The sequence below is a fragment of the Macaca mulatta genome, chromosome 15, assembly GCF_049350105.2.
Source record: "Macaca mulatta isolate MMU2019108-1 chromosome 15, T2T-MMU8v2.0, whole genome shotgun sequence".
Classification (NCBI taxonomy): domain Eukaryota; kingdom Metazoa; phylum Chordata; class Mammalia; order Primates; family Cercopithecidae; genus Macaca; species Macaca mulatta.
In genome coordinates, this window is record NC_133420.1 from 63,843,720 (window position 1) to 63,866,622 (window position 22,903).

General features: G+C 49.2%; 1 protein-coding gene across 12 annotated transcripts in view; it reads right to left on the reverse strand.

Annotated features, from left to right (window-relative positions):
- Positions 1–1,383: 1,383 nt before the first annotated feature.
- The window catches only part of TMEM8B (transmembrane protein 8B), a 39,216-nt gene continuing 17,696 nt past the window's right edge, over positions 1,384–22,903 (reverse strand). For 4 of the 12 annotated variants that reach the window (XM_077965754.1, XM_077965753.1, XM_077965755.1 and 1 more), the window contains exons 3-12: positions 14,808–14,941; positions 14,290–14,558; positions 13,366–13,691; positions 10,011–10,104; positions 9,689–9,812; positions 9,459–9,601; positions 9,092–9,270; positions 2,835–2,981; positions 2,551–2,667; positions 1,384–2,307 (exon numbers count right to left, since the gene is read on the reverse strand). In XM_077965754.1, coding sequence (XP_077821880.1) covers positions 1,972–2,307; positions 2,551–2,667; positions 2,835–2,981; positions 9,092–9,270; positions 9,459–9,601; positions 9,689–9,812; positions 10,011–10,104; positions 13,366–13,644 — 1,419 coding nt within the window. In that variant the 5' untranslated portion in view covers positions 13,645–13,691; positions 14,290–14,558; positions 14,808–14,941 and the 3' untranslated portion in view covers positions 1,384–1,971. Of the gene's footprint in view, positions 2,308–2,550; positions 2,668–2,834; positions 2,982–9,091; positions 9,271–9,458; positions 9,602–9,688; positions 9,813–10,010; positions 10,105–13,365; positions 13,722–14,143; positions 14,209–14,261; positions 14,559–14,807; positions 14,942–20,847; positions 21,056–21,402; positions 21,593–22,903 lie in introns of those variants that run through there. The other 8 variants (XM_077965751.1, XM_077965750.1, XM_015117468.3 and 5 more) reach the window with 6 other exon arrangements.

The window sequence follows — 22,903 nt, forward strand, 5'->3', positions numbered from 1 at the left end:
ATAACAAAGGCATGTTTGCCTGGCTTTTGGGGTTCAAAAGCCTAGGTCCTGAAGGGAACAGAAAAGGCTTAAGGCATAAATAAAATATTCGGGCTAGGCCGGGCGCAATGGCTCACGACTGTAATCCCGGCACTTTGGGAGGCTGAGGCAGGAGGATCACCTGAGGTCAGGAGTTCGAGAGCAGCCTGACCAACATGGAGAAACCCCATCTCTACTAAAAATACAAAAATTAGCTGAGCATGGTGGCGCATACCTCTAATCCCAGCTACTCGGGAGGCTGAGGCAGGAGAATCACTTGAACCCGGGAGGCAGAGGTTGCAGTGAGCTGAGATCGGGCCATTGCACTCCAGCCTGGGCAATAAGAGCAAAACCTCTGTCTCAAAAAAAAAAAAAAAAAAAAAAAAAAAAGATTCAGGAGAAAACATTAAGTAAGGCTTCCTCACCTCCAATATTAACAAAAGGGAGAAAGAAGAGAGAAGGGGAGAGAATGTAGTGAGAATACTGACACAGAGGGTAACAAAAGGGAGGGTCCCTGAGCCCCACATCCCAGGCTAAGATAGATTTGCAGGTTTTAAAAGATGCAGCAACTCATGCCTTGTGAAAACCCAGAACAGAAATGGCTTCAAGGCGTGTCTGCATAGCCAAGGCCTCAGACAACTTCACAGTTCTCCACATATGGCCCAGAAGTGGCAGAGAGAACCTTAGGACTGAGAGGGTTATGCAAATGGGAACAAGAAATCTCTCTGCATCCCAGATGAACTGTCTGGACCTCTGACTGGGGACCAGATGGAATGATGGAAATCTCAGGGATGGATGAAGTATGGACACTGGTGATCAGTAAGAATGCTCTCCCAACTTCTCGGCATTATGTAAGACCCTCAGAACTCAGCTATGACCCTCATGGGAAGAGAAGGAATCCCGAATAGACAAAAGATCTTTTCTGGCACTCAGGAAAAATGGGGGCTCAAAACAGAAGTTACATTCTTGTGATATTTCTTGCACACCTGAGATGTGTACCTGCTATTCCAATTTCCTGGGATCTCGGCTTCCTTCTGTGTTGGGTGTGGGCGTCATGAGGAAAGTGTCTCGCTGATTTAAACCATCTCAGCGTATGCATACACACACACACACACACACACACACAAACACACACACACCCCTCTCAGCTATTGCAAACTGGGCTCAATATGAATTGGGGAATGGACATTAGAAGGTGTTTAGAAATTAATGCAAGGCCCAGATGAGCGTGATCAGACTGTGTACATGGCATGACAAAAGCCTCCAGCAGTAGCTCCCATCAGCCCTGCTGATTCCCTGAGGGGCCCTCTTTCCCCCATTCCCCACACCCCTGACCCCAGGGGTAAAAAAGGCAGCACAGAACCATTCTGAACCAATCATTCATTGGAGACACACAGACTCCACCTGTATCAAACGAGGATACCAGCCACCCAGACAGCCCCAGTCCCAGCTTCATCCATCCTGCAATCCCTCCTCCGCAGCACAGCACAGCCCAGACGCTGCCTCTGGAAAGGGAGCCTGAGGCCAGAGTTGCTGAGCCTCTGGGAAAATCTGGAAATTTGGTTTCCCCAAGATAGACTCCACCTCCTCTGGAATGATCCGTGTTCCTGACAGGGGTTTGTCTCCCTGGGAAGGAATCCATGTCTTGGGAAGGCTCCGTATCCCAGGAAAGGCTGCACACCTGCAGGAGGGACTCCTTGGTCCTGAGGGGCTCTGTGCCTGCATAGGCTCCAGTCCTTAAGAAGGACTCCATGATGCAGGGGGACTCCAGGCCCTCAGGAAGTTCTCCATGTCCTGGGAAGGGCTCCAGGTCCCTGGAAGAGTTCTGTGTCCTTGAGAAAGACTCCATGTCCTCAAGAAATACAGCCTGTCTCCTTCTAAGAGGGCTCCACGCCCCCAGAAAGAACTCTAGGAAGCGTCCATATCCCCCCAGGGCCAGGCCCAAAGCCCCTCTCAGCTGGCACAGATGCTGCTGACAGTGGCCCCTCCTGGGCCCACGAGGCCCAGCTCCTCCTGCTCGTTGATGCATAGCTGGTAACCACAGCCCCGGGCCCGGGCTCCAGAGGGGACCCGGTGGTCAGTCTTGGCACGAGGGGGCAGCAGGAAGCCCACACTGCCCGCAATGAGCATATGCCAAATGCTGTGAATGTAGAAGTAGTTGTCCCGGGTCTCCACAAAAGCATAAAGCAGGACGGCGCTGCCTGCAATAAGGCTGCCCGGGCACAAGTAGAAAAGCCAGCGGCGCCACGTGGGTGGGTAGCAGTGCCGGCGGCGGACGCTGCGTACTGTCTGGGGGAGACAGAGAAGTGGGGCTCAGGAATTCCAAGCCCTGGGACCCAAGCCACAGTTGGTCACTCTCAGGTTTCCTCTTTAGGTTGTGACCTAAAGACATCTTCTAAGACTGGAGCGGACACTGCCAGCAGCAGGTGATGATGACAGAGCTAAGCCCACCTTAAACTGGGGACCAGATACCTGGGGCCCCACACCCAAGTCCTGCTAGGACCCTCCCCCAACGTCCCTCCCCACCCTTACCCAGGCTGTGGCCAAGATCCCCAGGGCGAAGAGACTGGGTCCAAGCAGGTTCCAGAGTCCATGTCGGTCAAGCTGCAGAGCCATGGACAGCAGCATAGCTCCCAGCAAATACAGCACCTAGAGAAAGAGACTCCAGGGCTGGGCTAGGGCCAGGTGACAGACAGCACTCCAGGGGCTGGGTCAGAATCATGAGAGGCACTTGGAAATGCTCCCAGGGAGAGATCAGGAGTGGATTTCAAGAAGACTTGGCCATGGCTGTTCCCCAGGGCCCACTCTGGACTGACCTGCTTGACCACGGGCTGTAAACGAGCCATGGCAATGACAGTGACCCACACGGACATTAAGGAGCCCAGGAAATCACAGAACTGCAGCACATCGTAGTCCATGATGCAGAAAACCACGATGCCTGGCTGGTCACAGGCATGATAGAACTGAAGGAAGAAATGACAGGCATTGAGAGAACGTGAGGCAGAGGTCCAGGTCTACAAAACTGGAGGGGGTGGGCCAAGGGGTGGTGTGCTGCTGTCAGAGCAGCAGAGGTGAAAGGTCACAGATGAGAAGATCTGGGAAATGCCTGACTCCCCAAATCCTGAGAAGAATGTGGTAAGGAGGTCCAGTCTGCTGCATAGCTAGTATGTATCTGGCAGCCCTGACCCTGGTCCTGACCTTCCTAATCTTCCTGCTTCTGGAAGGTGTTGTGGAGAGTGCCCTGCCAGGGGGTTCTGATATCCTCAAATTGAAGCCAGTCCTGTCCCCATCTCCTCATGCTCACCATGGATCCCACCTATAATCCCCATCCCTGGCCCAAGCTCTGGGCTACCCAGAATCCAAATCTCCCCGCTATGTCCCAGTTTCCCCTGATAGCTCAGACTCTGAACTGGGCTTCACTCTCAGGCCTTCCACCAACTGACCCTCTTCATCCCCTCCCAGCAAATGTGGGGAGTGTGTGGCAGGTAAGAAAAAAGGCAGTCCCTAAGGCCATGGAGAGAGGCATGGCACTTCACACCATGGGGAAGAACATGGAGAGGGGACAGTGTCCACCCATCCTACATTCTGGAGAACATAGTGAAGAGTAGACTACTGAGGAGGTTCAAAGGGGATGCAGGGAACAGAAGTGGAATTGGATCAAACTCGACTGGACATCCTAATTAAGGAACCAAGCAAAGTCTGCCACTAGCTCCCTTGTCTGTAGTCCTGACCCACGTCCAGATTGTCTCTCTGGACAATGCCATGGCTTCCAGCATTCTGTGTTTCCTTATTTGTGAAAAAAGTTTTCTAGGGATAACTCTTTAGTGGCAGAGATGCCACCAAAAGAACTGGAAAACATACTCAAAGTCAGTCTCTAGAGACAAAAGATGAAAAAGAAATCGCTGTTTCCTTTGACCCTACTGAAGATGTCATCCAGTCATTCAAATTGCAAAAATTACAACTCCAACAGACAAATATGGAAAGGAAGAAGCTAGGATCTAAGAAAAAGAAAACAAAATGAAGAAGAAAACCTGGGATATGAATTGGCATCGGGAAACTTTGGGTTTGATTCCTTTAAATTTTAAGCTGCAAGACTCAAGCTTGTCTATCTATCTTCTTTCTTTTCCTTCACTTTGGAGGTAAATAATTTTGTTCCTGCAAGAAGAGACTGCCTTAGGATGAACATGTTTTAAGTGAGTGTTCCAGGCTTTCAAAAGGGCTTGTTATTTTGGGGACATGGTTCCCTTTTAATATACTGTTAAATTGAAAAAGTGAGTTCTTACTGGGAAATTTTCAGAGACTTTTCATGTAGGTCCATATCAACATTAGAATTATTTTTTTTAGATTGGATGCAGTGGCTCACGCCTATTAATCTCAGCATTTTGGGAGGATGAAGTGGGTGGATCACTTGAGCCCAGGAGCTCAAACCAGCCTGGGCAACATGGTGAAACCCCCATCTCTACAAAACATACAAAAATTAGCTGGGCATGGTGGCGTGTGCCTATAGTCCCAGCTACTTGGTGGGGAACAGGGAATTGGGGGTGGAGGCAGAAGGGGCTGAGGTGGGAGGATTGCTTGAGCCTAGAAGGTCAAGACTGCACTGAGCTATGATCATGCCACTGCACTTCACCCTGGGTGACAGAATGAGACCCTGTCTCAAAAATAAATAAATAAATAAAAATGGTTAAGTAATTAATGTTTGAATATGTCTAAGAGACTGGCTTATTTTTCAACTATTTATATGTGCTGATTCATTGGAAGTTAATTTAGTTCCTAAACAAATCAATATTTTGGTCTTTTTCTATTTTAGTTATAGGACATTGATTATTCTCTGCCCCCAAGACCAGACATAAGTACTATAGGCCACTAAATTACCCCAATACTGTTTTATGACTTGGATTTTATTTTAAAGCACTAATTTTACATCCAGGCTTAACCAAACACTGGCTCCATATGCTTCACTTTCAAGTATATAGAAAGAAATGCCCAGAAGTTTCTGGAAGAGGGATTTGTACTATATTTCAGATAAAGGAAGATATATATCAGCAGAAAAAAGGCAAAGCTGAATCACTAAACACTGAAGACACATCTAGGGGAATAATTAAGGGCTGACTTTCTCCTAGGAGTTTGCACTAAAAGAATAAAGAAAAATGGAGATATTATCTCCAGAGTGGAGAGGATTTGAAGAAATCATCTCACGAATATTTTACGACTGATTATCTTCCAAGTATACTAAAAGGTCAAAGAGATTGTTTTAGGTTGTGAAAAATCCACAGGGATAGAGTTAAATTAAAATTGTAGCATGAGGGAATTAGTCCACTAAAAATTGTGGACTAATTTTTAGATTGGCATTTGTTTTGTCAACAGCAATAAAAAAGTAGAAGTGACACAGAAAAATCTGGGAATTTAAGAAAAAAAATTAGACTACAAACTAATCTAAGTTGATAACTTTCTCAGCTTTGGACATTATTTATGAAGCAATGTAGGGAAATTATCCTCACATTTTTTTCTGTGGAATTTTACATTTTTATAACAGTACATCTAATGCTCCAAAATGGGCTATCCAGGTACTGCAGAATGTGGACTATAAATGCAAACATAGTTAATCCATACCAATACTGGGATATAACAGAACTCGCTATTACTCCCTTATTTCCTGTTTTCTGCTTTCATTTTCTCTTGGAAAGAGTTACGGGATTTTGCCAAGGGATACTGAGAATGACCTGGGATGGTCTGAGGGATGTAAGGGGTAATGAGAAGGTGGCCTTGTAGCCAGGATGTCGGCAATCAGCAAGGACACCTGCACAGCCCCAGAATGCCAGCTCTGTCTGGGTCTTCTGAGATCTAATTATAAGGATTCAAGGAACACTGTGACGGATACACAGTTTGAACAGTATGGGTTCAAATTGCACAGCTAAAATTTTTGATATCTTTGCCCTGATGGTTTCTTATATTTGGCTTAGTTATATTTTCAGATCTCTTGACTGGCTCCTATCTTTTAAGAATTTGGTGAGAACAGCCAGGCGCGGTGGCTCAAGCCTGTAATCCCAGCACTTTGGGAGGCCGAGACGGGCAGATCATGAGGTCAGGAGATCGAGACCATCCTGGCTAACACAGTGAAACCCCGTCTCTACTAAAAAATACAAAAAACTAGCCGGGCGAGGTGGCGGGCGCCTGTAGTCCCAGCTACTTGGGAAGCTGAGGCAGGAGAATGGCGTAAACCCCAGAGGCGGAGCTTGCAGTGAGCTGAGATCCGGCCACTGCACTCCAGCCTGGGCGACAGAGCAAGACTCCCTCTCAAAAAAACAAAACAAAACAAAGAATTTGGTGAGAACTACTAAACTGCGGCCATGCCTTTTTCTACATACTCCAGGCCTTAGGAGAAACTGAAGTCAGGTTAAAAGCATTTCAATGCATGCTCACTGCCCTAGTGCAAAGGGAGCAACATAGCTCATCTGTTACTTGCTAGGGATCTGGAGTCAGGCTCACCCAGATTCTAAGGTAGATACTCACCTTCTACCTCAGGCAAAATATTTAACTTTCCCTTATCTACAAAAAAAACGATGACAAGAATAAAAGCATGTATCAACTATTACAGTACTATTGTGAGGATTAAATTAGCAGTGTCTGAAACACAGCACATATTCAGTATATGTCATTTTGTTGTAAACATTACCTGAATTGTGTGCCTATATACAAAAATCAAATGCTAAGTTTGTGGCCTGTTTTTTTTTCAAAACATATTTTACATCTGTAAACTCCTGAATCCCTACTGTCTGCTCCTATGTCCCAGATAAGAATGAATTACTACTCCCAAGTGTAGACTGTCCTGGATTATTTGAAGACAAGGAAGATAACTGTCATCTCCTGTCCTAGTACTGACAACTGCAATTTGACCAATGGGCCCTTAAATGGACACTGCTGCAGAATGAAATAAGTCTAAGAATGGCAAGGAGGGACCACAGAGAACCTACAGGGAAAAGAGAAAACACAGCTTTATGTTCTGGGCCATATGGAAAAGAACAGGAGTTAGAGCAGGGCTTTAGGCAACACCTCAAAGCCAGCAGCTTTTCCTTATTGCCTTACTTAAGACAATGGGAGCTTTTGGCCCAGTGCAGTGGCTCACGCCTGTAATCCCAGCACTTTGGGAGGCCAAGACAGGTGGTTCATGAGGTCAGGAGATTGAGACCAACTTGGCCAACATGGTGAAATCCTGTCTCTACCAAAAATACAAAAATTAGCTAGGTGTGGTGGTGTGCACCTGTAGTCCCAGCTACTCAGGAGGCTGAGTCAGGAGAATCACTTGAACCTGGGAGGCGGAGGTTGCAGTGAGCTAAGATCGCGCCACTGCACTCCAGCCTGGGCGACAGTGAGACTCTGTCTCAAAAAAAAAAAAAAAAAAAAAAAAAAGGAAAGAAAGAAAGAAGGAAAGAAAGTGGGAGCTTTTTATGTGACTTGAGGCTCTCCCTGCTACAAGGAAGGTCTTTTCAGGTTGACAGACACTGTATCCAGATAAGGAAGAATCATCTAGCACTGAACACTCTGGAGCCAATCAGGATGCTTGTGTCAAGTCCAGAGAGTGAATATGCTCTCCCTACATGCTGCAGGCTCCTGACACACTTAGGTAGGCTTACTAATTATGAATCACATTCGATCTGCATGTAGCCGAGAGTGGGCTGGTGGAACAGCTGTTGCTGGAGGATTTGGTGAGCCACAGTAGAAAGGGCATCTGGCAATACGAAAGAGAAACAGTGTCTAATATAAAAATAGAATGAGGCACTGTGGGAGCAGGCCTAAAAAGGGGCCAATCAAGCAAAACTGGGGTATGTGCTTCTCATCCAGCTTAAAGAGCCAAGATCTCTCTCTGCAGCATGGCTGCAGCCTCTTCTTCCTCATCTCTGGATGAATCTCCAGCAGGACCCAGGCCCCTCAGTTTCAGCACATTTGCCCCTGCTTTCTCCCAGATGAGAGGTATGATTTTTCTAATTTAGACATATGTCTGACCTAGTAATGCTGGACGCCAGGAAGGCCCGTTTTGGTTTCTGTGATATCCTTGCTGCCAAGGCCTGAGAGTCTGAAACCATCTAAGAGTTTTTGCAGTGCTCACATGCATGTCACATGGTGTCAAGAGCCTAGAGATGAGTTGAAAAGATTCCCAGATGTGACACTTCAGGGGTTAAAAAGTCTACTTGGGGGTTAAGTCATATCAGCAGGCTCATTTCTCTACCTTTCCTTATAGTTTCTGGACACTTGCTTATAATGAACTTTTCTGATTATGGAGGAGTGGGGAAAACACAGGAAAGAGATTGTGGCGATTCTGCAATGGGAATGGAGGGGTTTTAAACTATATTAATTTTCATCAAAATGCACTCCTTTGAGCTGGGATGTGATATGATACTGCCACATCTGACAATGCCTCAGGACATAGTTGAGTCTGTAAAGCTTCTCAGGACTCTGAAAGTCAGACTGTCCTATAATCCCCCAGTACAGAGATCCCCTCTATCTTTCCAAAGTTCCCATGAGAAATCAAGGTGGCACGGCGACTGAATGGGGACACCATTTCAGACCACAGGAACGAACGTGCTAACAGTGTAGAAGTCCCCAGTGTGATGGAGAAGGGGAGCTCAGAGTAGCTAGCTCTCACATCATGGAAGAATGTGGTGAAGATGAAGACACTCCATGCAGAGGTGTGGGGGAAAGCACAGATTTCCTGCCCCCATACACAGAACACGGTGACTGTGTAGACACAAATCCATACTGTAGGCCAGTTTCTTGGCCCATGTGTTGAGTAAAGGTCCCCTCAGCCTTCAGGGTGGACAGAGTGTGGAACAGCTGGAGGCCCAAACTTACTTTATTAAGTTGCGAACAGTTTTGTTCATTTCCTCCAATGTGCCTTACAAAAACGACCCTTTTCTATGCATGATAGGTTGGGAAGCACTGCTGTCTCTGTCTGTAGAAGACACAGTGAAGGCACGTACATTCCCAAACCTTTGGAGAACGTGGTGGAAATACAGACTGTGACCCACCACCACTCACAAGCACCCAGTGATAAGATGCAGACACAGCCGCATACCGTGGAGAAGAACATGGTGAAGGTGTAGACAGCAGCTTCCAGCACATATCGACTCCGAATGGCCAGGACCACAGGTGGCAGAAACATGAGGTTGCTCAGGCAGAGCAGGAGTGTGGACAGCAGCTGGAATCCATAGGTGAGCGCATCTGCACTGTCGGTGCAGCCCCAGCCTCTCCACCCTGCGGTTGGGGAGGGAACAGGATGGAAGAGGACAGACGGCAGCCATGGGCCTATGCCACTGCCCGTGGAGGGTGGTCTCACCCTGGCTCTGCCAAAGCCGTCCCCAATTCAGGCTGTGCACTCCCCTACTCCCGCCGCCTGCCCACAGGCCCACAGGTCCACCTCCAGTCCACCGCAGCCCGCTCACCGGCCTTGCACTCGCAGGCTGCATACAGATAGTTGTGTGTGCGCAGCAGCTTGCACTGGCCATAGGGCCCGCAGTCGTCCACGCATGGGGACAGGAAGGTGCGCATCCGCACCTCGGCCGTCGCGTTGCGGCACCGCACGAACCTGCGCACACACTCGCAGTCACCTGGGGCCCCGGGCCACCCCCGCCGAGTCCCGGTCCCAGCCCTGGCCCTGCCCCTCCCCGCTCACCGAGGCCCCACCCCGCACAGGGAGCGAAGGGCCAGGAACCAGGTCCCCGTCTGCGGGAATGGGATTCGCAGCCTGGCAACCCTGGTAGTGGCACTGACGGAGAGGAGGAAGCCGGCCAGGGACTCTGAAGGGAGAAGGAAGGGGTCAGTGAGAGGAAGGAGGGGTCAGGACCCAAGAACCCTCACCCACCTGCCCCCACTTCCCGGAACCCTGGCCTACCATTCCTCCATTCCATCCCTCCCCGCCTTCACCTCTGCCCGCCACCACCACCACCACCCCTACCACACTGCAGCTTCCTCTCCTCCCCCATTCCTCACCCCACCTTTGGAACAGGTCACTGCTGCATCCCCCAGGCTCAAGGGCACCTCGTGGGTCAAGCATCCAAACACCGTCACGTTTTCCTGGCGCACGGAGCTCTGGGGAGGGTAGGTATGGAGGTGAGGCCGCCACATCCTCCAGCTCCACCCACAGCCACCCTCGGACTCCCACCCCTGTTAACCCACACCTTCCAAGGACAGCCCATTCCTGCCGGCGCTCTGCACGCCAAAGCTGCCCTCTCACCTCCATTCTCAGAACAGAAAAACTGAAAAACAACAGATCCTCCACAGCAGAAATCTTTCAAGGACTGATGAGACGGCAAGGCCCAATTCTGAATCTGTTCTTTGGGCAGAAGTGTTTCAATTCTGTCCGAGCAAGAGAGAACACCCTCTTTTTCAGTCCTATCTAGCTCATTGAGGGGAAGGAGGGCTGTTGCCAGTTATAGAAACTAACTGTGGACAAAGGCAATTGTAAGGTTTTCCATCATCTTCACCTGGACCCCAAGACAGGCAGAGCATGAAGACACTCACTCCAATTCAGGTGAAATGATCCTAGGTACTGAACGGTGGTAACAGAATGCCCAAGAGATTAAATGTAGCAACATGGCTGGGATTAAAAGAAACCAGATAATCTGCAAGAGTAAATGTAAGGGGTTGTCTACAAGAATAAAGGTAACAGGATGCCATAAGCTCACCTCATTCAAGAAGGATTTGAGACAGCTTACATAAAATAGAATACAATAAATGCCTGAGGGAAACTTAAAAATCAGGATAGGAAAATAAAGTCTGTCCCTAATGTAGGCCATATATTTGATACTGACTTCCAAGCAACCAAAGCAAAGGAAGTATAATGAGTTACCAGATTTGCAACTACATAATATAAAAGCTAATCAGAGTCTCTGGAGAATCACAGCATCCAAAGGGGAAGTTCTGAGATAAATTCTCATCAAAGCAGCACTGTGTGTTGTCATGCATCCTGTCCTCAGCCACAAGAGTGAGTTTCATACAACTTGCTTATATAACTTCCTTCAATGCAAGCCCGGGGCAATATGCCAAAGTATTACTCAGTGAAAGTCTTTCTAGGAGGGAGCCAAAGAAAAAAGTATATGCAGTTCTCTGATCCAAATGTCCAGTTCTTGATCCAAGGGGAGAAAAAAAATCAAAATATTTGAAGGAAATACCTTTCAGAATAAACAGAACAGGCTGAGGTGGGTAGCACGTGTCATAGAATGCAGATGATGGAATGTAAACAGATGCTCATTAAAGTGAATGGATGGGAATGCAGAGAGGGAAAGGGCTAGGCTTCTATTCTCAGGGTACTGAGGAAGAAACAACAAGTATGGGCAAGGCTGTCCTCTAATTCAGGGTCTACAGTTTCAAGGTCGAATCAAGATCTCACTGTCATTGCCCAGAGGCATGGCAATAAGCAAACACAAAATACATACAGTCTTAGCGAGAACAAAGAGAGAATTTGATTATGTAAATGAGAAATATATTCAGGGTGAATAAATGACTCTAACAGGACCACTAGAAAGTTCTAAGCCATGTCCCATAAAAGGCCACATGAAGCCACAGACCAGGCCTCAGGTTGGCTGATGGGAAAGTGGTCCCTGCCCTCAGAGCTGGAGGATAGTAGAGTTAAAAGGATCCCTGGCTGGGGGAACAGTATGTAAGTTATTGGATCAAAGCTAAGCTGAAGATATTCTCTAATGGGCCAGCATAGGGCTCCGCCCTCATCTCAGTCTTAATGCTGACAGTAATGACTAAGAAGTACAAAAAGTTGGCTTTGCAAGTGTGTGAATTACACAAAGTGGAGAAGGCCCGAGTCCCAAACCAGTATTAGGCAATGCCTCAAGGAGGGACATAAATTCTTCCATTCAGGTTCAAAAATTCACTGCAAAAATACAATATGCGAATTGGCACCAAAATGTGTATGCCCCTTGATTACAACTAGAGAAACAAAGCAATTAATGGGGAAAAGAAATGGGAGGACATAAACCAAAAACAGCAGTGGGCCAGGCACAGTGGCTCACACTTGTAATCCCAACATGTTGGGAGGCCAAGGCAGGCAGATCAGCTGAGTCCAGGAGTTTGAGACCAGCCTGGGCAACATGGTGAAACCCAGTCTCTACTAAAAATACAAAACATTAGCTGGGTGTGGTGGTGCACTCCTGTAATCCCAGCTACTCTGGAGGCTGAGGCACAAGAATCGCTTGAACCCGGGAAGCGGAGGTTGCAGTGAGCCAAGATCACACCCCTACACTCCAACCTGGGCAACAGAGTGAGACTCTGTCTCAAAAAAAAAGTTAAACAGTTGCATTAGGGAGATATTTTCCCCTATTTTCCAAAGTTTGTATGTGATCCTATTACTCTTATAATTAAAAAAAAAAAAATGTGTACAACTGGTTTGAAGAAAATACAAAGGAAGGAAAAAGACCCAGGGATCTCAATTCACCACAAGCCCTAGGTGATCCCACAGTGTAATGCAGCTGCTGAAAAAAGTAACTCAATCTCAGGCAACACAAATGCAAGTCTGGTTACCTGCCACCTCGATCAGACCACCTCAGATCACTTATTTCAGAGACACAGTGACTGCTAGAAGTATGACCAGGTGAAACAGTGAAGGAAGGGGAGAGATCCAAATACCAAGACCCCAAAGACACTGAGGTTCTTCAGCTTTTGGGAGGTTGGAGGTAACATCTGAAGGGCTGTAAAAATAGGACTGGGACGCAATAAATGTATCATACTAATGTAAGATATTAATAATAGGGAAAACGTGAGAGAGTGGGTAGATGAGAACTTTGTGCTTTCTGTTCAACCTAAAACTGCTCTAAAAAAAATTAAGTCTATTGCTTTAAAAAAGAACAAGACAGAGATAGATTTACTGGAAATGGCTTCTGGATATGGCTTTTACCCACTGAATCAAAGATGAGTGGGTAAAAAATTCATGGAGACAGATTTTGATGGGATGTCAGGAATGCCTCTGGCAATCAGCACTATCCAAACATGAACTGCGTGGCCTCAAGAGGTGGTAAACTCCCCATCAAAGGAGATTTGCAAGAAAAGGTTAACAACTGCCATAGTGAAAGGCCAGTAATGAGCAGGAGGTGAGCCTACAAAACTGGGAAACCCCAGACACTGAGTCGACCTGGTTGACCTGCCCATCTGTAGCAGAGTCAATACTCCGAACATGTTTGTTGACCAGAATTGGGCTAAGTCATGGTCTCTAATTGTCAGGATGGGAGGGAGCAACCTGGATAGGCTTTTACCTCCTGGAGGAGGTAAAGACCCCAACACCCCTGGCACCTTTCCCTGCAAGCTCCCCGGGAGAGCAACCTCCCCACTCTCCATAAAGAGTACCGCGTTGAGCTGGAGCTCCAGGCTGAGGACGCCTCCACTGTCCAGCACTGGCAACAGCCTCATGGCGAACACGGCTGGGCGCTCAGGGGGAAGGGCCACACTGGGGCCAAAGAAGATGTAGAAGTGGACAGAGAAGGTGTCCAGCTCGTTGCGCAGAGTCGGGCGCACTGGCCAGCAGTGCTCGGGTGGGGATGTGGTCCCAGGCCCCTCCGCAGGGGTTCCAAGGGATGGTGGCTCTGGGGGCAGTGGCTGGTTGCCCAGTGACTGGGGCATGTTCATGGCAGCTCCAGGGACCAGGGCTCGAAGCAGGCCGGGCTGTGGGCACTCTGTGGGGCAGAGGAAACCAGAGCTTGGGCCTGCAGCCTTTACAGTCCTGAACTTACTCATAAACAGATCTGAGCTAGACAGGATTTCGCAAAGAGTGGGGAAGGATGAGAACTAGAATGCAATGTCCCTTGGGAGTGTGGGGCATCCAGGGTCATAGGGGTTTCCTAATGGTGACAGCTAACACAATACCACACTGGAGGGAACTGAGGTCATCTATCCCTCCCTAAAGGCAGTGAAGATGCTATTGAAACAGATATTAAGTATGACAGCCTGTCTCACTGACTTGCAAGGGCTTCGGCAAGGACAGTGTCCCAGAGGTCCTGGATGTCTCTGCCTACCCCAGGAAACTGAGAGATTAAATCAAAGAAAGTAATGAGGTCCTTTAGTTGTCTCAAGTCAGATGCAAAAAAAAAGTTATCTAAAAGCCTTCCAATAACTTGGAGCTCCAAGCGGGATGGCTTCAGGGAGTGTGAAGGAGCCTGGGTGGGGAAGGGGAAGTTGCAGGGATGTGGCAGAGGGCCACTGAACAGAGCCACCCCAAGTCACTTCCCAGCCACGGATATCTGCACAGACTAGGGCAAATGCAGGGGTTCTGACCTTGCAACCGTACACACAGCTGGAAGCGGATGGTCCTACCAGGGCCCCGGGATGATGTTTCCACACGCACGTAGACCCAGTGCCCCCAGGGAGGCAGTGCCAGCTCCAGCTGGCATCCCGAGGCACCTCCACAGGACACAGAGCTTGAGTTGTGCAGGGGTGGGGCTTTGGGACGCAGACGCAGTGACAGGGGGCAGGCAGATACCCCGCGGGACCCCACACACGCCAGCTGTGCTGAAACCCTGTAAGTGAAGCTGGGCACAAAGACCCTGGGCAGAGGAGAGGTTGGGGGTAAGAAGGCAAAAACAGAGACGAGAGGAACACAGGGCAAGGGAAGCACTAGGAAGGAGGGGGCGTGGGGTGGGAAGGAGGCCTGTTCAGGTCTCCCGCTCTGTTCTGGGAGGGAGGGAGGCAGGGATCCCACCCAGGGACCAGGCAGGTAGGCGGAGGAGAACCCTGCAGCCTATTTGAGGCCAGAGAAGTGGGAAAGGACCAGGTGTGGGGAGTCTTTGACTTACTTGTAGAGTGCTGAGCGATTGTGTGGGGAGAGGGTTTGCTCTGAGGGCCGGCCAGGAACCAGTACAGCAACGTCCAGCAAACGCCGGACAATCAGCTGGGGCTGAAGGAGGTACTGACACTCATCCTGGAGACCCTGGGACAAAAGCAGGGGTAGCAGGAGAGGGAGAGACAGCAGGGGCGTGACTAAACCAAGGCAAACAGAACCTGCTGGGTGGGCCAGGGAGAAACCCCCACCCTGGCCACCACTCCCAGGACTCTAACCCAGGTCTCTCTAAACTCTAGGTCCTTCTTGCCTGAGCAGTCATTTCTGGTCATCTCTGTCCTACCTCAGTCTGCAAGGTCTGCTGGGATCCTCAGCACTGGCTAAGGTTTTGGGATTCAAACCAGGCCCTCCTGACAATCAGGCCTGGCTTGCCCCTTCTCCCAAGCTAACCTCTCCCCCTGAGCATTCTGGGCCAGCCCAGCAGCACTGTGATCTCCAACCAGCCCATTCCCGACCAGGCTCAGGAACTTAGAACACTGGCTCTTTTAGGCAAAGTGGGGTGGGGTGGAAAGCTCCTTCAAGGCCTCCAATCCAACCCCCTCACTCTCCCCGCCACCAATCTCAACCTTTAATTTCCTCTAGTCCCCACCCTGCCCCACTCCCACATGCTTGTCCAGCCTCTGCTTTCACACTCATTACACCCAGGTAATGAGCAGCCCTGCATAGTTAATGAGCGCTGGGCCACTCATTACCTTCCAGGCAACCTCAGACTATAAGCAGCTTGAGAACAGGAACTCTGTCCTATTTGATTTTTGTTCCTCTAGACACAGGGCCTCACATAGAGTGCATACCTCACAGATAAATGTTTGCTGAATTAACGAATCAGTAAATGGATCACAACATCTGGGGGAAGTGCTGACCTTGCTAAAGCCAAATCCTGTCATTTTTGATGCCCCTGCCCCAACTCTGCCTTCAGGAGACCCACTAGTCTGGTCCCTCAGCCTCAGACTGTGTTTCTTCTGCTGCTAAAGGATATCAACCATGTCTCCCCCAGCTTCGCTTCTGGAGAAAATCCCCAGCTCCTTCTCTGTTGACACCCCCTGGCCCGCACAGCCTCATCACTCTCCAGTGAGCACAGTCCCGTTTGTCGCAGTTCCTCTTCTGCAGCACGTGCAGCTATATGAGCCCTACAGACCTCACAGTTAAGGGGAAGTGGGGGCTCCTAATTAGGTCATACCTTCAAACTCTGTTCTGTGACAAAAGTTCCAGGCCCTGACATCCCACTGAGTTCCATGGCTCAGAACAAGCCAGTCAAGGCACTGACTTCCAGCAAAACTCGACAAGGCTAGAAGGTCTGTGCCTTTTGCATCCCCAGTGTCTAGTACACCATCTGGCACATACTAGGTGCTAAAATAGCTGTTAAAGAATGGGTGTCAAAAAGGGGGTCCCTTCAGAGAGCTCCTGAACCAACCTAGATGTTCAGGTTTGGTGTCAAACCCTAAGAACCAAAAGACTCTCACAAGTCACTGCATTGACCCCACCTCCTAAGGCAAGAATTACCACCATAATAATCTTGTAGTGAATGAGTCCCAAGGGTGGGGGCTCATGCTCCAGTGGTGGCCCATTTCCTTGCTAGACAGTCCAGGAACGCTTTGCTCCACATTTTGGAGTTTTGCTTGTGTTTGATTCAATGAAAGATCAGTGGACATGACCTGTTTGGTTAAGATGTGCTCCTTCCTTCAACTGTGTAACGTGCCAGTCCCCCCTCTTCATGCGGAGGGAGTGTTTAGTCAGTGGAGACCAGGGGAGATGCAGGGAACCGTCACCCAGTGATGGGGCCAGAGAAAGAGCACCAGAAGTCAGGTCCTCAAGAGCTGCCAGGGCAGATGCCAAGTGAGAGTGTCCCAACTGAGCCAAGAGGCCAGAAGAACATCAGCAGTCGGGGAGGCCCAGGGCCCAGGCAAGGAAGCTCGAGAAATTAGGAGAGGCAAAAGTGAGACATGGATGGGCTACAGGCTGAAAGATGCTGGAGTGGAAGGCATGGTAGGTAGATTCCTAGAATGTCCTCATACATATGGGCTGAGTTTCTTCAGAAAGACCTGAGCGGGGTGGCCAGTGCCAGACTCTGGGTGGGGCTTGCAGACTGAAGATGCCCAAAGACACTTAGCGTTCTCTGAGGGAATAGCGAGTGCACAGCTGAGCCCATGCTCACAGTCAGAAAGCACCCAATCAGTGTAGAAGCAAACGAGTGTTCAACAGACTTCAGGGGGCAAGGGTGAAAGCAGGAAGACCATTTATGAGGCTACTGTGGTAGCCCTGCAGAAAGCAGAGAAACTGTGCTGGAAGTGGAAATGAAGAACTGTAGATGCGTTCAGGGCATGCCTCAGAAGTAGTGTCAACAAGACTTTTTCTTTACAGATTGGTTGTGAGGAATCAGAAGAAAAGAAAAATCAAGGATTTGGGGCACTTAATTTGGGGCTTGAGCAATGGGTGGATGACAGTGCAATTTCCTGAGGAAGATCACAATAACTACAGAAAGCAGCAGCATGGACTGGGAGCAGTGAAATAGAAATTAAGGAGTTTTATAGTTTTAGCTTCACTTTGATTTGGTTTTATTAAATACTCTTTGAGACATTTCTTAGGCATCCAATTGGAGATGTCAAGTAAGCAGTGGGATATAAAGTCTGGGATTCAAAGAAATTAGGACTGGATGAATACTCTTGGAAGCATTAACATACAGACGGTATTTTAAACTATTGTGCTGGAACACCACGCAAGAGAATAGAAAAGTAAAAAAGGAGCTGTTCCAGGACCAAGCATTGGGCCACTACAACATGGAGATCAAGCAGAGGAGAGGCCAGGAAAGGAGACAGAGGAGTGGGCAGTGGGAAAACCATGACAGTTCTGTAAAGTCACAGAGGCCAAGAAGGGAAGGTGTTTCAAAAAGGAAAGAGTAATATAGGGAACTAGTTAACAGCTAGTTACTAGTTAACTCTGGGGAGGGGAATTGGAGACTGAAAGAAGGGAAGAGGAAAACTTACTTTCCACTGTATGTCTTTTGTACCTTTTGAATGTTGTACCAGGTGCACAGATTGCCTATTCAAACTATAAATAAAATAATTTAGGAGGAAGAGGAAAAGCAGCCGCACTATTAGCAGATTCTAACCACCTCTGCTGAGATATTGAGTCACGTGTGGTCCTAGTTGGTGGATTCAACAGAATCCTTTCTCCTGTACAACTGACTTCTTCACTTTCCTTGTAGTTGCTTTCATTATTTTACCTACTTCTTCAAATCTTAGACACAGGAAGAGGAAGGATAAGAAGAGAACCTGTGCTCTAAAGACATTTAGGAGTACTTTCCCCTTATGAGCCATTTGGGTGCCAAATGGTATCCACAACCCAAAGGCCAGGCCCTCAGAGCAGACTGGCAACTGGGCACCTTAGAATGAACACAGGATCCAAAACAGGAAAGGCAAGGAGATGGAGGCCAGGGACAGGACAGAAGTGGCTGGTAGGAAGAAGGTGACAGGGAAAGGAGGTGAAACAGCATCATGTGCCAGACTCTGCACTGAAGGCTAGGAATACATAGTAAATAACACAGACACAGGGTCTGGCAGAAGTGTGGGACTAGAGCTCATGAGGGTGGCCCAGATCAGGTAAGTCACTTCTTTTTCACAACCTTTCAGGGCTCCCTATCACGCTCAGGATACAGTTCCAATGTCAAGGCCCTTCATGATCTGGCCTCTGCTCATCCCTCTACCTTCCTCACCACCCCAAAACCAGCCCACACTGAACCACTTCAGTTCCTTCTAAACTTTGGGCCATGCTACTCCCACCACCTGGTATGCCCTTCCCTACCTTCTCAACCTCAGGCCTCGCCACTTAACAGTTTCCAATACCACCTCCACCACGCTAAGTTAGCCATCTCCCCTTTATCCTCCTAAAACATCTCCTGTATCTAACATGCATCTTATTTATTTCTGTGTCCCCAGCACACAACCCAAGGCCTGGCACAAAGCAGGTACTAAAGGACTGAGGCTAAAGGGAGATCTGAGTTCATCCCCAAAGCTGAGAAGGGCCCTAGAAACCACTGCCTTCTTATCGCTGGGACTCTTCAGTTCCCACCAAAGGATATCCCTAAACCCACATAAATTCCTGTGTTCGCCAAGCCTCACAGGAAGCATACCATAGTAGCAGGAGGAAACAAGTTGAGAAGATGGAGGAATGCTCTAGACAATGAACCCACAGGCTGGAATCCTGGAAATTAACCAGGATCTGGAGAGCTGAAGAACCCTTAGAGGACCATATAAGATTACAGAAGTTAATCTAATTCTTAGAAGGACCGACATAAGATCCTTGCCCCATCAACCTCTCAAACAGGCCTGGCGGAAGCACTACATCTCTCATGGCATCCAGACCCACTGCTGCTTGTGGGCAGAGCGGGATGGTCCTCTTCTGTCTAGCCTCACCACATACCTGGGGGAGCTCTGACCAGGATTCCAGTTCGGTACCAAGTTCCCCAGGCCCCACTTCCCATGTCTAGATGCAAATGTACATGTCAGGCCTAGTTCTTTTCTCACTGCCCAGCTCCCCCTTGGTCTGGGTACTTGAATCACCCTTTAGGGTCTGATCAGCTTTTCTCTGCACTACTATCTCCGTTCCCCACTGTCCCAATCTGATAGCCATAAGCAATCCTGACCACTTCTAACTGGGCCTCAGCTCCCACAATCCCAGCCCAGGCCTAGGCCCTAGGTTCCTGCTTACCTAGAAAGGTTTTTGGATAACTATAGCCAGGCTTCAGGAGGATTTTCCCTGTGAGTTCTCACAAAGTGGGTCAAGGATCAGAGTTAGGATAAGGAACATCCCTGTTGGGATTTTGCCAAAGACCTACGAAGAAGTTCCTTCTAACAGAAGAACCCTCAGTTCTGATGAGAGTCAAGGCCTACCTAGAACCTAGGGCCCCTTCCAAGCTAGCTCCCAACATGCTGTCCTTCAGCAGGCTCGCAGGCCTTGATGGGGAGTTCTTTTGCACATCCACATCAGTCTCAGGAAAAATGGCCGTCACTGAGGCCTAGAGACACTACCTCAGCCCTACTTCCCATCTCTGACAATAGCAGTTCCAGCACCCTTGTCCTTATGTGAGTCTCAGCTCATTCAAAGGCACTATTCACCACATTTCTGAGTGCTAGAGTCCTGTTCTTTAAATCCTCGCTCTGTTCTTGCTCGTTTATTCACCCTCACCACAGGCCCCATGCACATGGTCATCCCACGCTGACAACAGCCAGCTCAGTACACCCCCTGCTCCTCCTCCAGTGAACAGGAGTAGGAGACCTGTCTGGCCTAATCCATGAGAGTGGCAGGAAAACATTGTGGCATTTCCTTTCACTCCAAACCAGAGAGGCGTCTGACCTTTGAACCTGCCCTTCAGTCTTTAACAACCTCTGTGAAATAAGTGCTTGGGGTGGCTGATATTTGGAGAAAAGTGAGGCAAAGGCCAGGATGGACACCAGCTGCCCAAAGCCTCCTTTTAGCAGGAAAGAGCTCCTCTTGTGGTCTTCTGAAGGGTGTAGGAAGCTGTCTGAAATTATGATGCAAGAGGAATGCATTCTCCCAGATGGATTAAAGGCTGGGCCGTGGGCTAAGAGAGTCTTCAGGGCTATTGTCAATCAAGATGTAGAATAAAACCAGTCCTGGGTGTGTGCAGCAGATTGGACCAGCCCATAGTTGGCTTCTGCTCACCTTGATTAACACTTGTGCCTTCCACTAGGAAGCGGCACTACTCCCCCATGCCAGAGCCTCTGACTCCAGATTCTCAACTTTCCCTTCAGCTTACCTGGACCCAGCATGTCCTCCTGGGTCTCCCAAGTTGCCTCCTCCAGATCATGGCCTCTGACCCGCTAGGTGACCTGCTGGCCTTTAGCCATGCCCCACCCCAGCCACCCTTGTGCTGCTGCCCACCCTGACACAAGGCTGGCATGCCAGGGAGCCTGTGGGGGGAGTTCAGCAAAGATGGAAGGGCAGTTCTAGACCCCCGAGCCTGGGCAACATTAACCCACCTTGACAGAGATGTGGCCATGGGCCTGGGGAAGGTGGGCAGCCAAGAACCAGTCCCCAGGTAAGGGGCTGCTGACGTTAAAGATGCCTGAGGTGCGGTTGGGCAGTGTCCAGCTGAGGGTCAGTGAGAAAACCCCAGGCACAGCTGTGTCCCCTGGGAAGTGTGTATGCAGGGGATTGATGACAGGGGGTGCCCCGGACCGGAAATACCTGGGGGACCAGAATTAGGAGAGGAGAAAAGCAGGCAATGGGGTGGGAGGCAGGAAATGGAAGAAAGAAAGAACTGTCACTCATTACCGGTAAAACAAATAGATTCCCTATACTGACACATTCAACAAAGTGGTTCCAGGTCAGGGGCCACGGGTGAGCGATCAGCTCAAGCACTCGCACAGTCATACAGTAGTCCGGAAGTGGTCATGTGACAGAGGTCATGGCCCTCACTCAGTCACACTTCAATCTGGACGCGGGTTGGGGTCAGGGTCAGTTAAAATCACACTTTAGTCTGGAAAGTGGTCAGGGGTTGGAAGTGGGGTTGGGAAATTAACTCAGACACTCACACAGTCACACTTTGGTCTGGGCAGTGGTCCCCAAAGGTTCCCCCTTGCTCCTTGAAGATGATGAGGTTCCAAACAGCCAGGAATGTGTCCTCGGGAACATGGAAGTGGAAGAGCTCGGTGCTGGCAAAGGAGCGGAAAGGACTCAGCTTGCGGGGTGAGCAGGTGGAGTAATCAGTCAGGAAAAGGCCTCCTGGGAAGCAGGAGAGAGAGAAAGGAGCAGGGCAGGACAGAGGGCATTTCCATTAAGCAACAGGCATGCCAGTCCTCCTCACTGATAGCATCAACTCCACAAATGCTCTCCTCTGAACCAGGAACTAGGTTTCAGGCTGCAGATCTGAAACCTAGCCATCATCTGGTTTAATCCTTACGTTAATCTTATTTAAAAAAAAAACCCTCCTTTTACAGAGAAGGAAACTGAGGCTCAGACCTAGATCAAACTGAGGATGCAAATCTAGCTCTAAATCCAAAACTAAGACCCTTTCTTTGATTTCACAGCTGCCCCTCACTTAGGAGCCATTTTCTCCACTTACCAAACTTAAAAAAAAACAGATGTGGGGAAGGGGTGTGTGTGTGTGTGTGTGTGTGTGTGTGTGTGTGTGTGTGTGTGTGTGTGTGTGTGTGTATCTTGGCATGGGCTCTTAAGCCACTAAGCAGGCTGGAACTCCACCTGTGGGGCTTGGGAGTCGGCATGGAACTGTGTAACTTCCTTGTTGATTTTCTTCCCTTCTCTGTTCCCCTGTGGTTAGGAGCAGTAAAAACCCTCAGCAGCCTCACAAGCGCTGCCTGTATACTGGCTCAGGGCAGGAGAGGGGAGGGGGAAGTGTGGTACGGCTGCCAGGGGCCTGCTTGGGTGGCAGAAGGACAGGAGTTGGCAGGCCACCATGAGAGTCCCCAGGAAAGGAGACTCATCAGGCCTCCCGGGTCAGAATGTACAGCTAGTAGGTGGGGGCCGGGGGAATGTTCTCCCAAAGGGAGGCCCAGTGAGGCAGTAAGTTGGTGACCCAGTGGATTTCAAGCCCCTTGGGAATCTTCAGAGCAGGCTGAGTTGGCAGGTGGGGAGGAAGTGGTCATCTCTCATTAAAATGCCAAGATACCTGATCATGATTGTCAGGAGCAGAGCCAAGGTAAGCAGAAGTCGTGTCAGCAGCTAGCCAGGCAAGGGACTAGAAGAGCTGTCACAGTGGAGGCAACCCAGTAGCAGACAGGGGAAGAGGGTCCCAAATGGCAGGCAAGGTCTCTCAGAGTAAACCTTTGGGGAATCTGACTGCTCTGGAGACTTCGGACCAGCCTGAAAAGAAGCCCAAGATGACACCTCTAGGACAGGTGAGAAGGTGGGGAACTCAGCAGCTTCAGGACACACCCGGGGCTGGGGTACCGACTACTCTGGAGGGGCATTTTCAGCCAAGCAGGAAATACCCTTAGGGCTAACCTAGTCCAATTATCTCCCTCTCTGGAGATGGGAGAGATTAACTCCAAAAATGAGGTGTTTTTGAAATAAAAA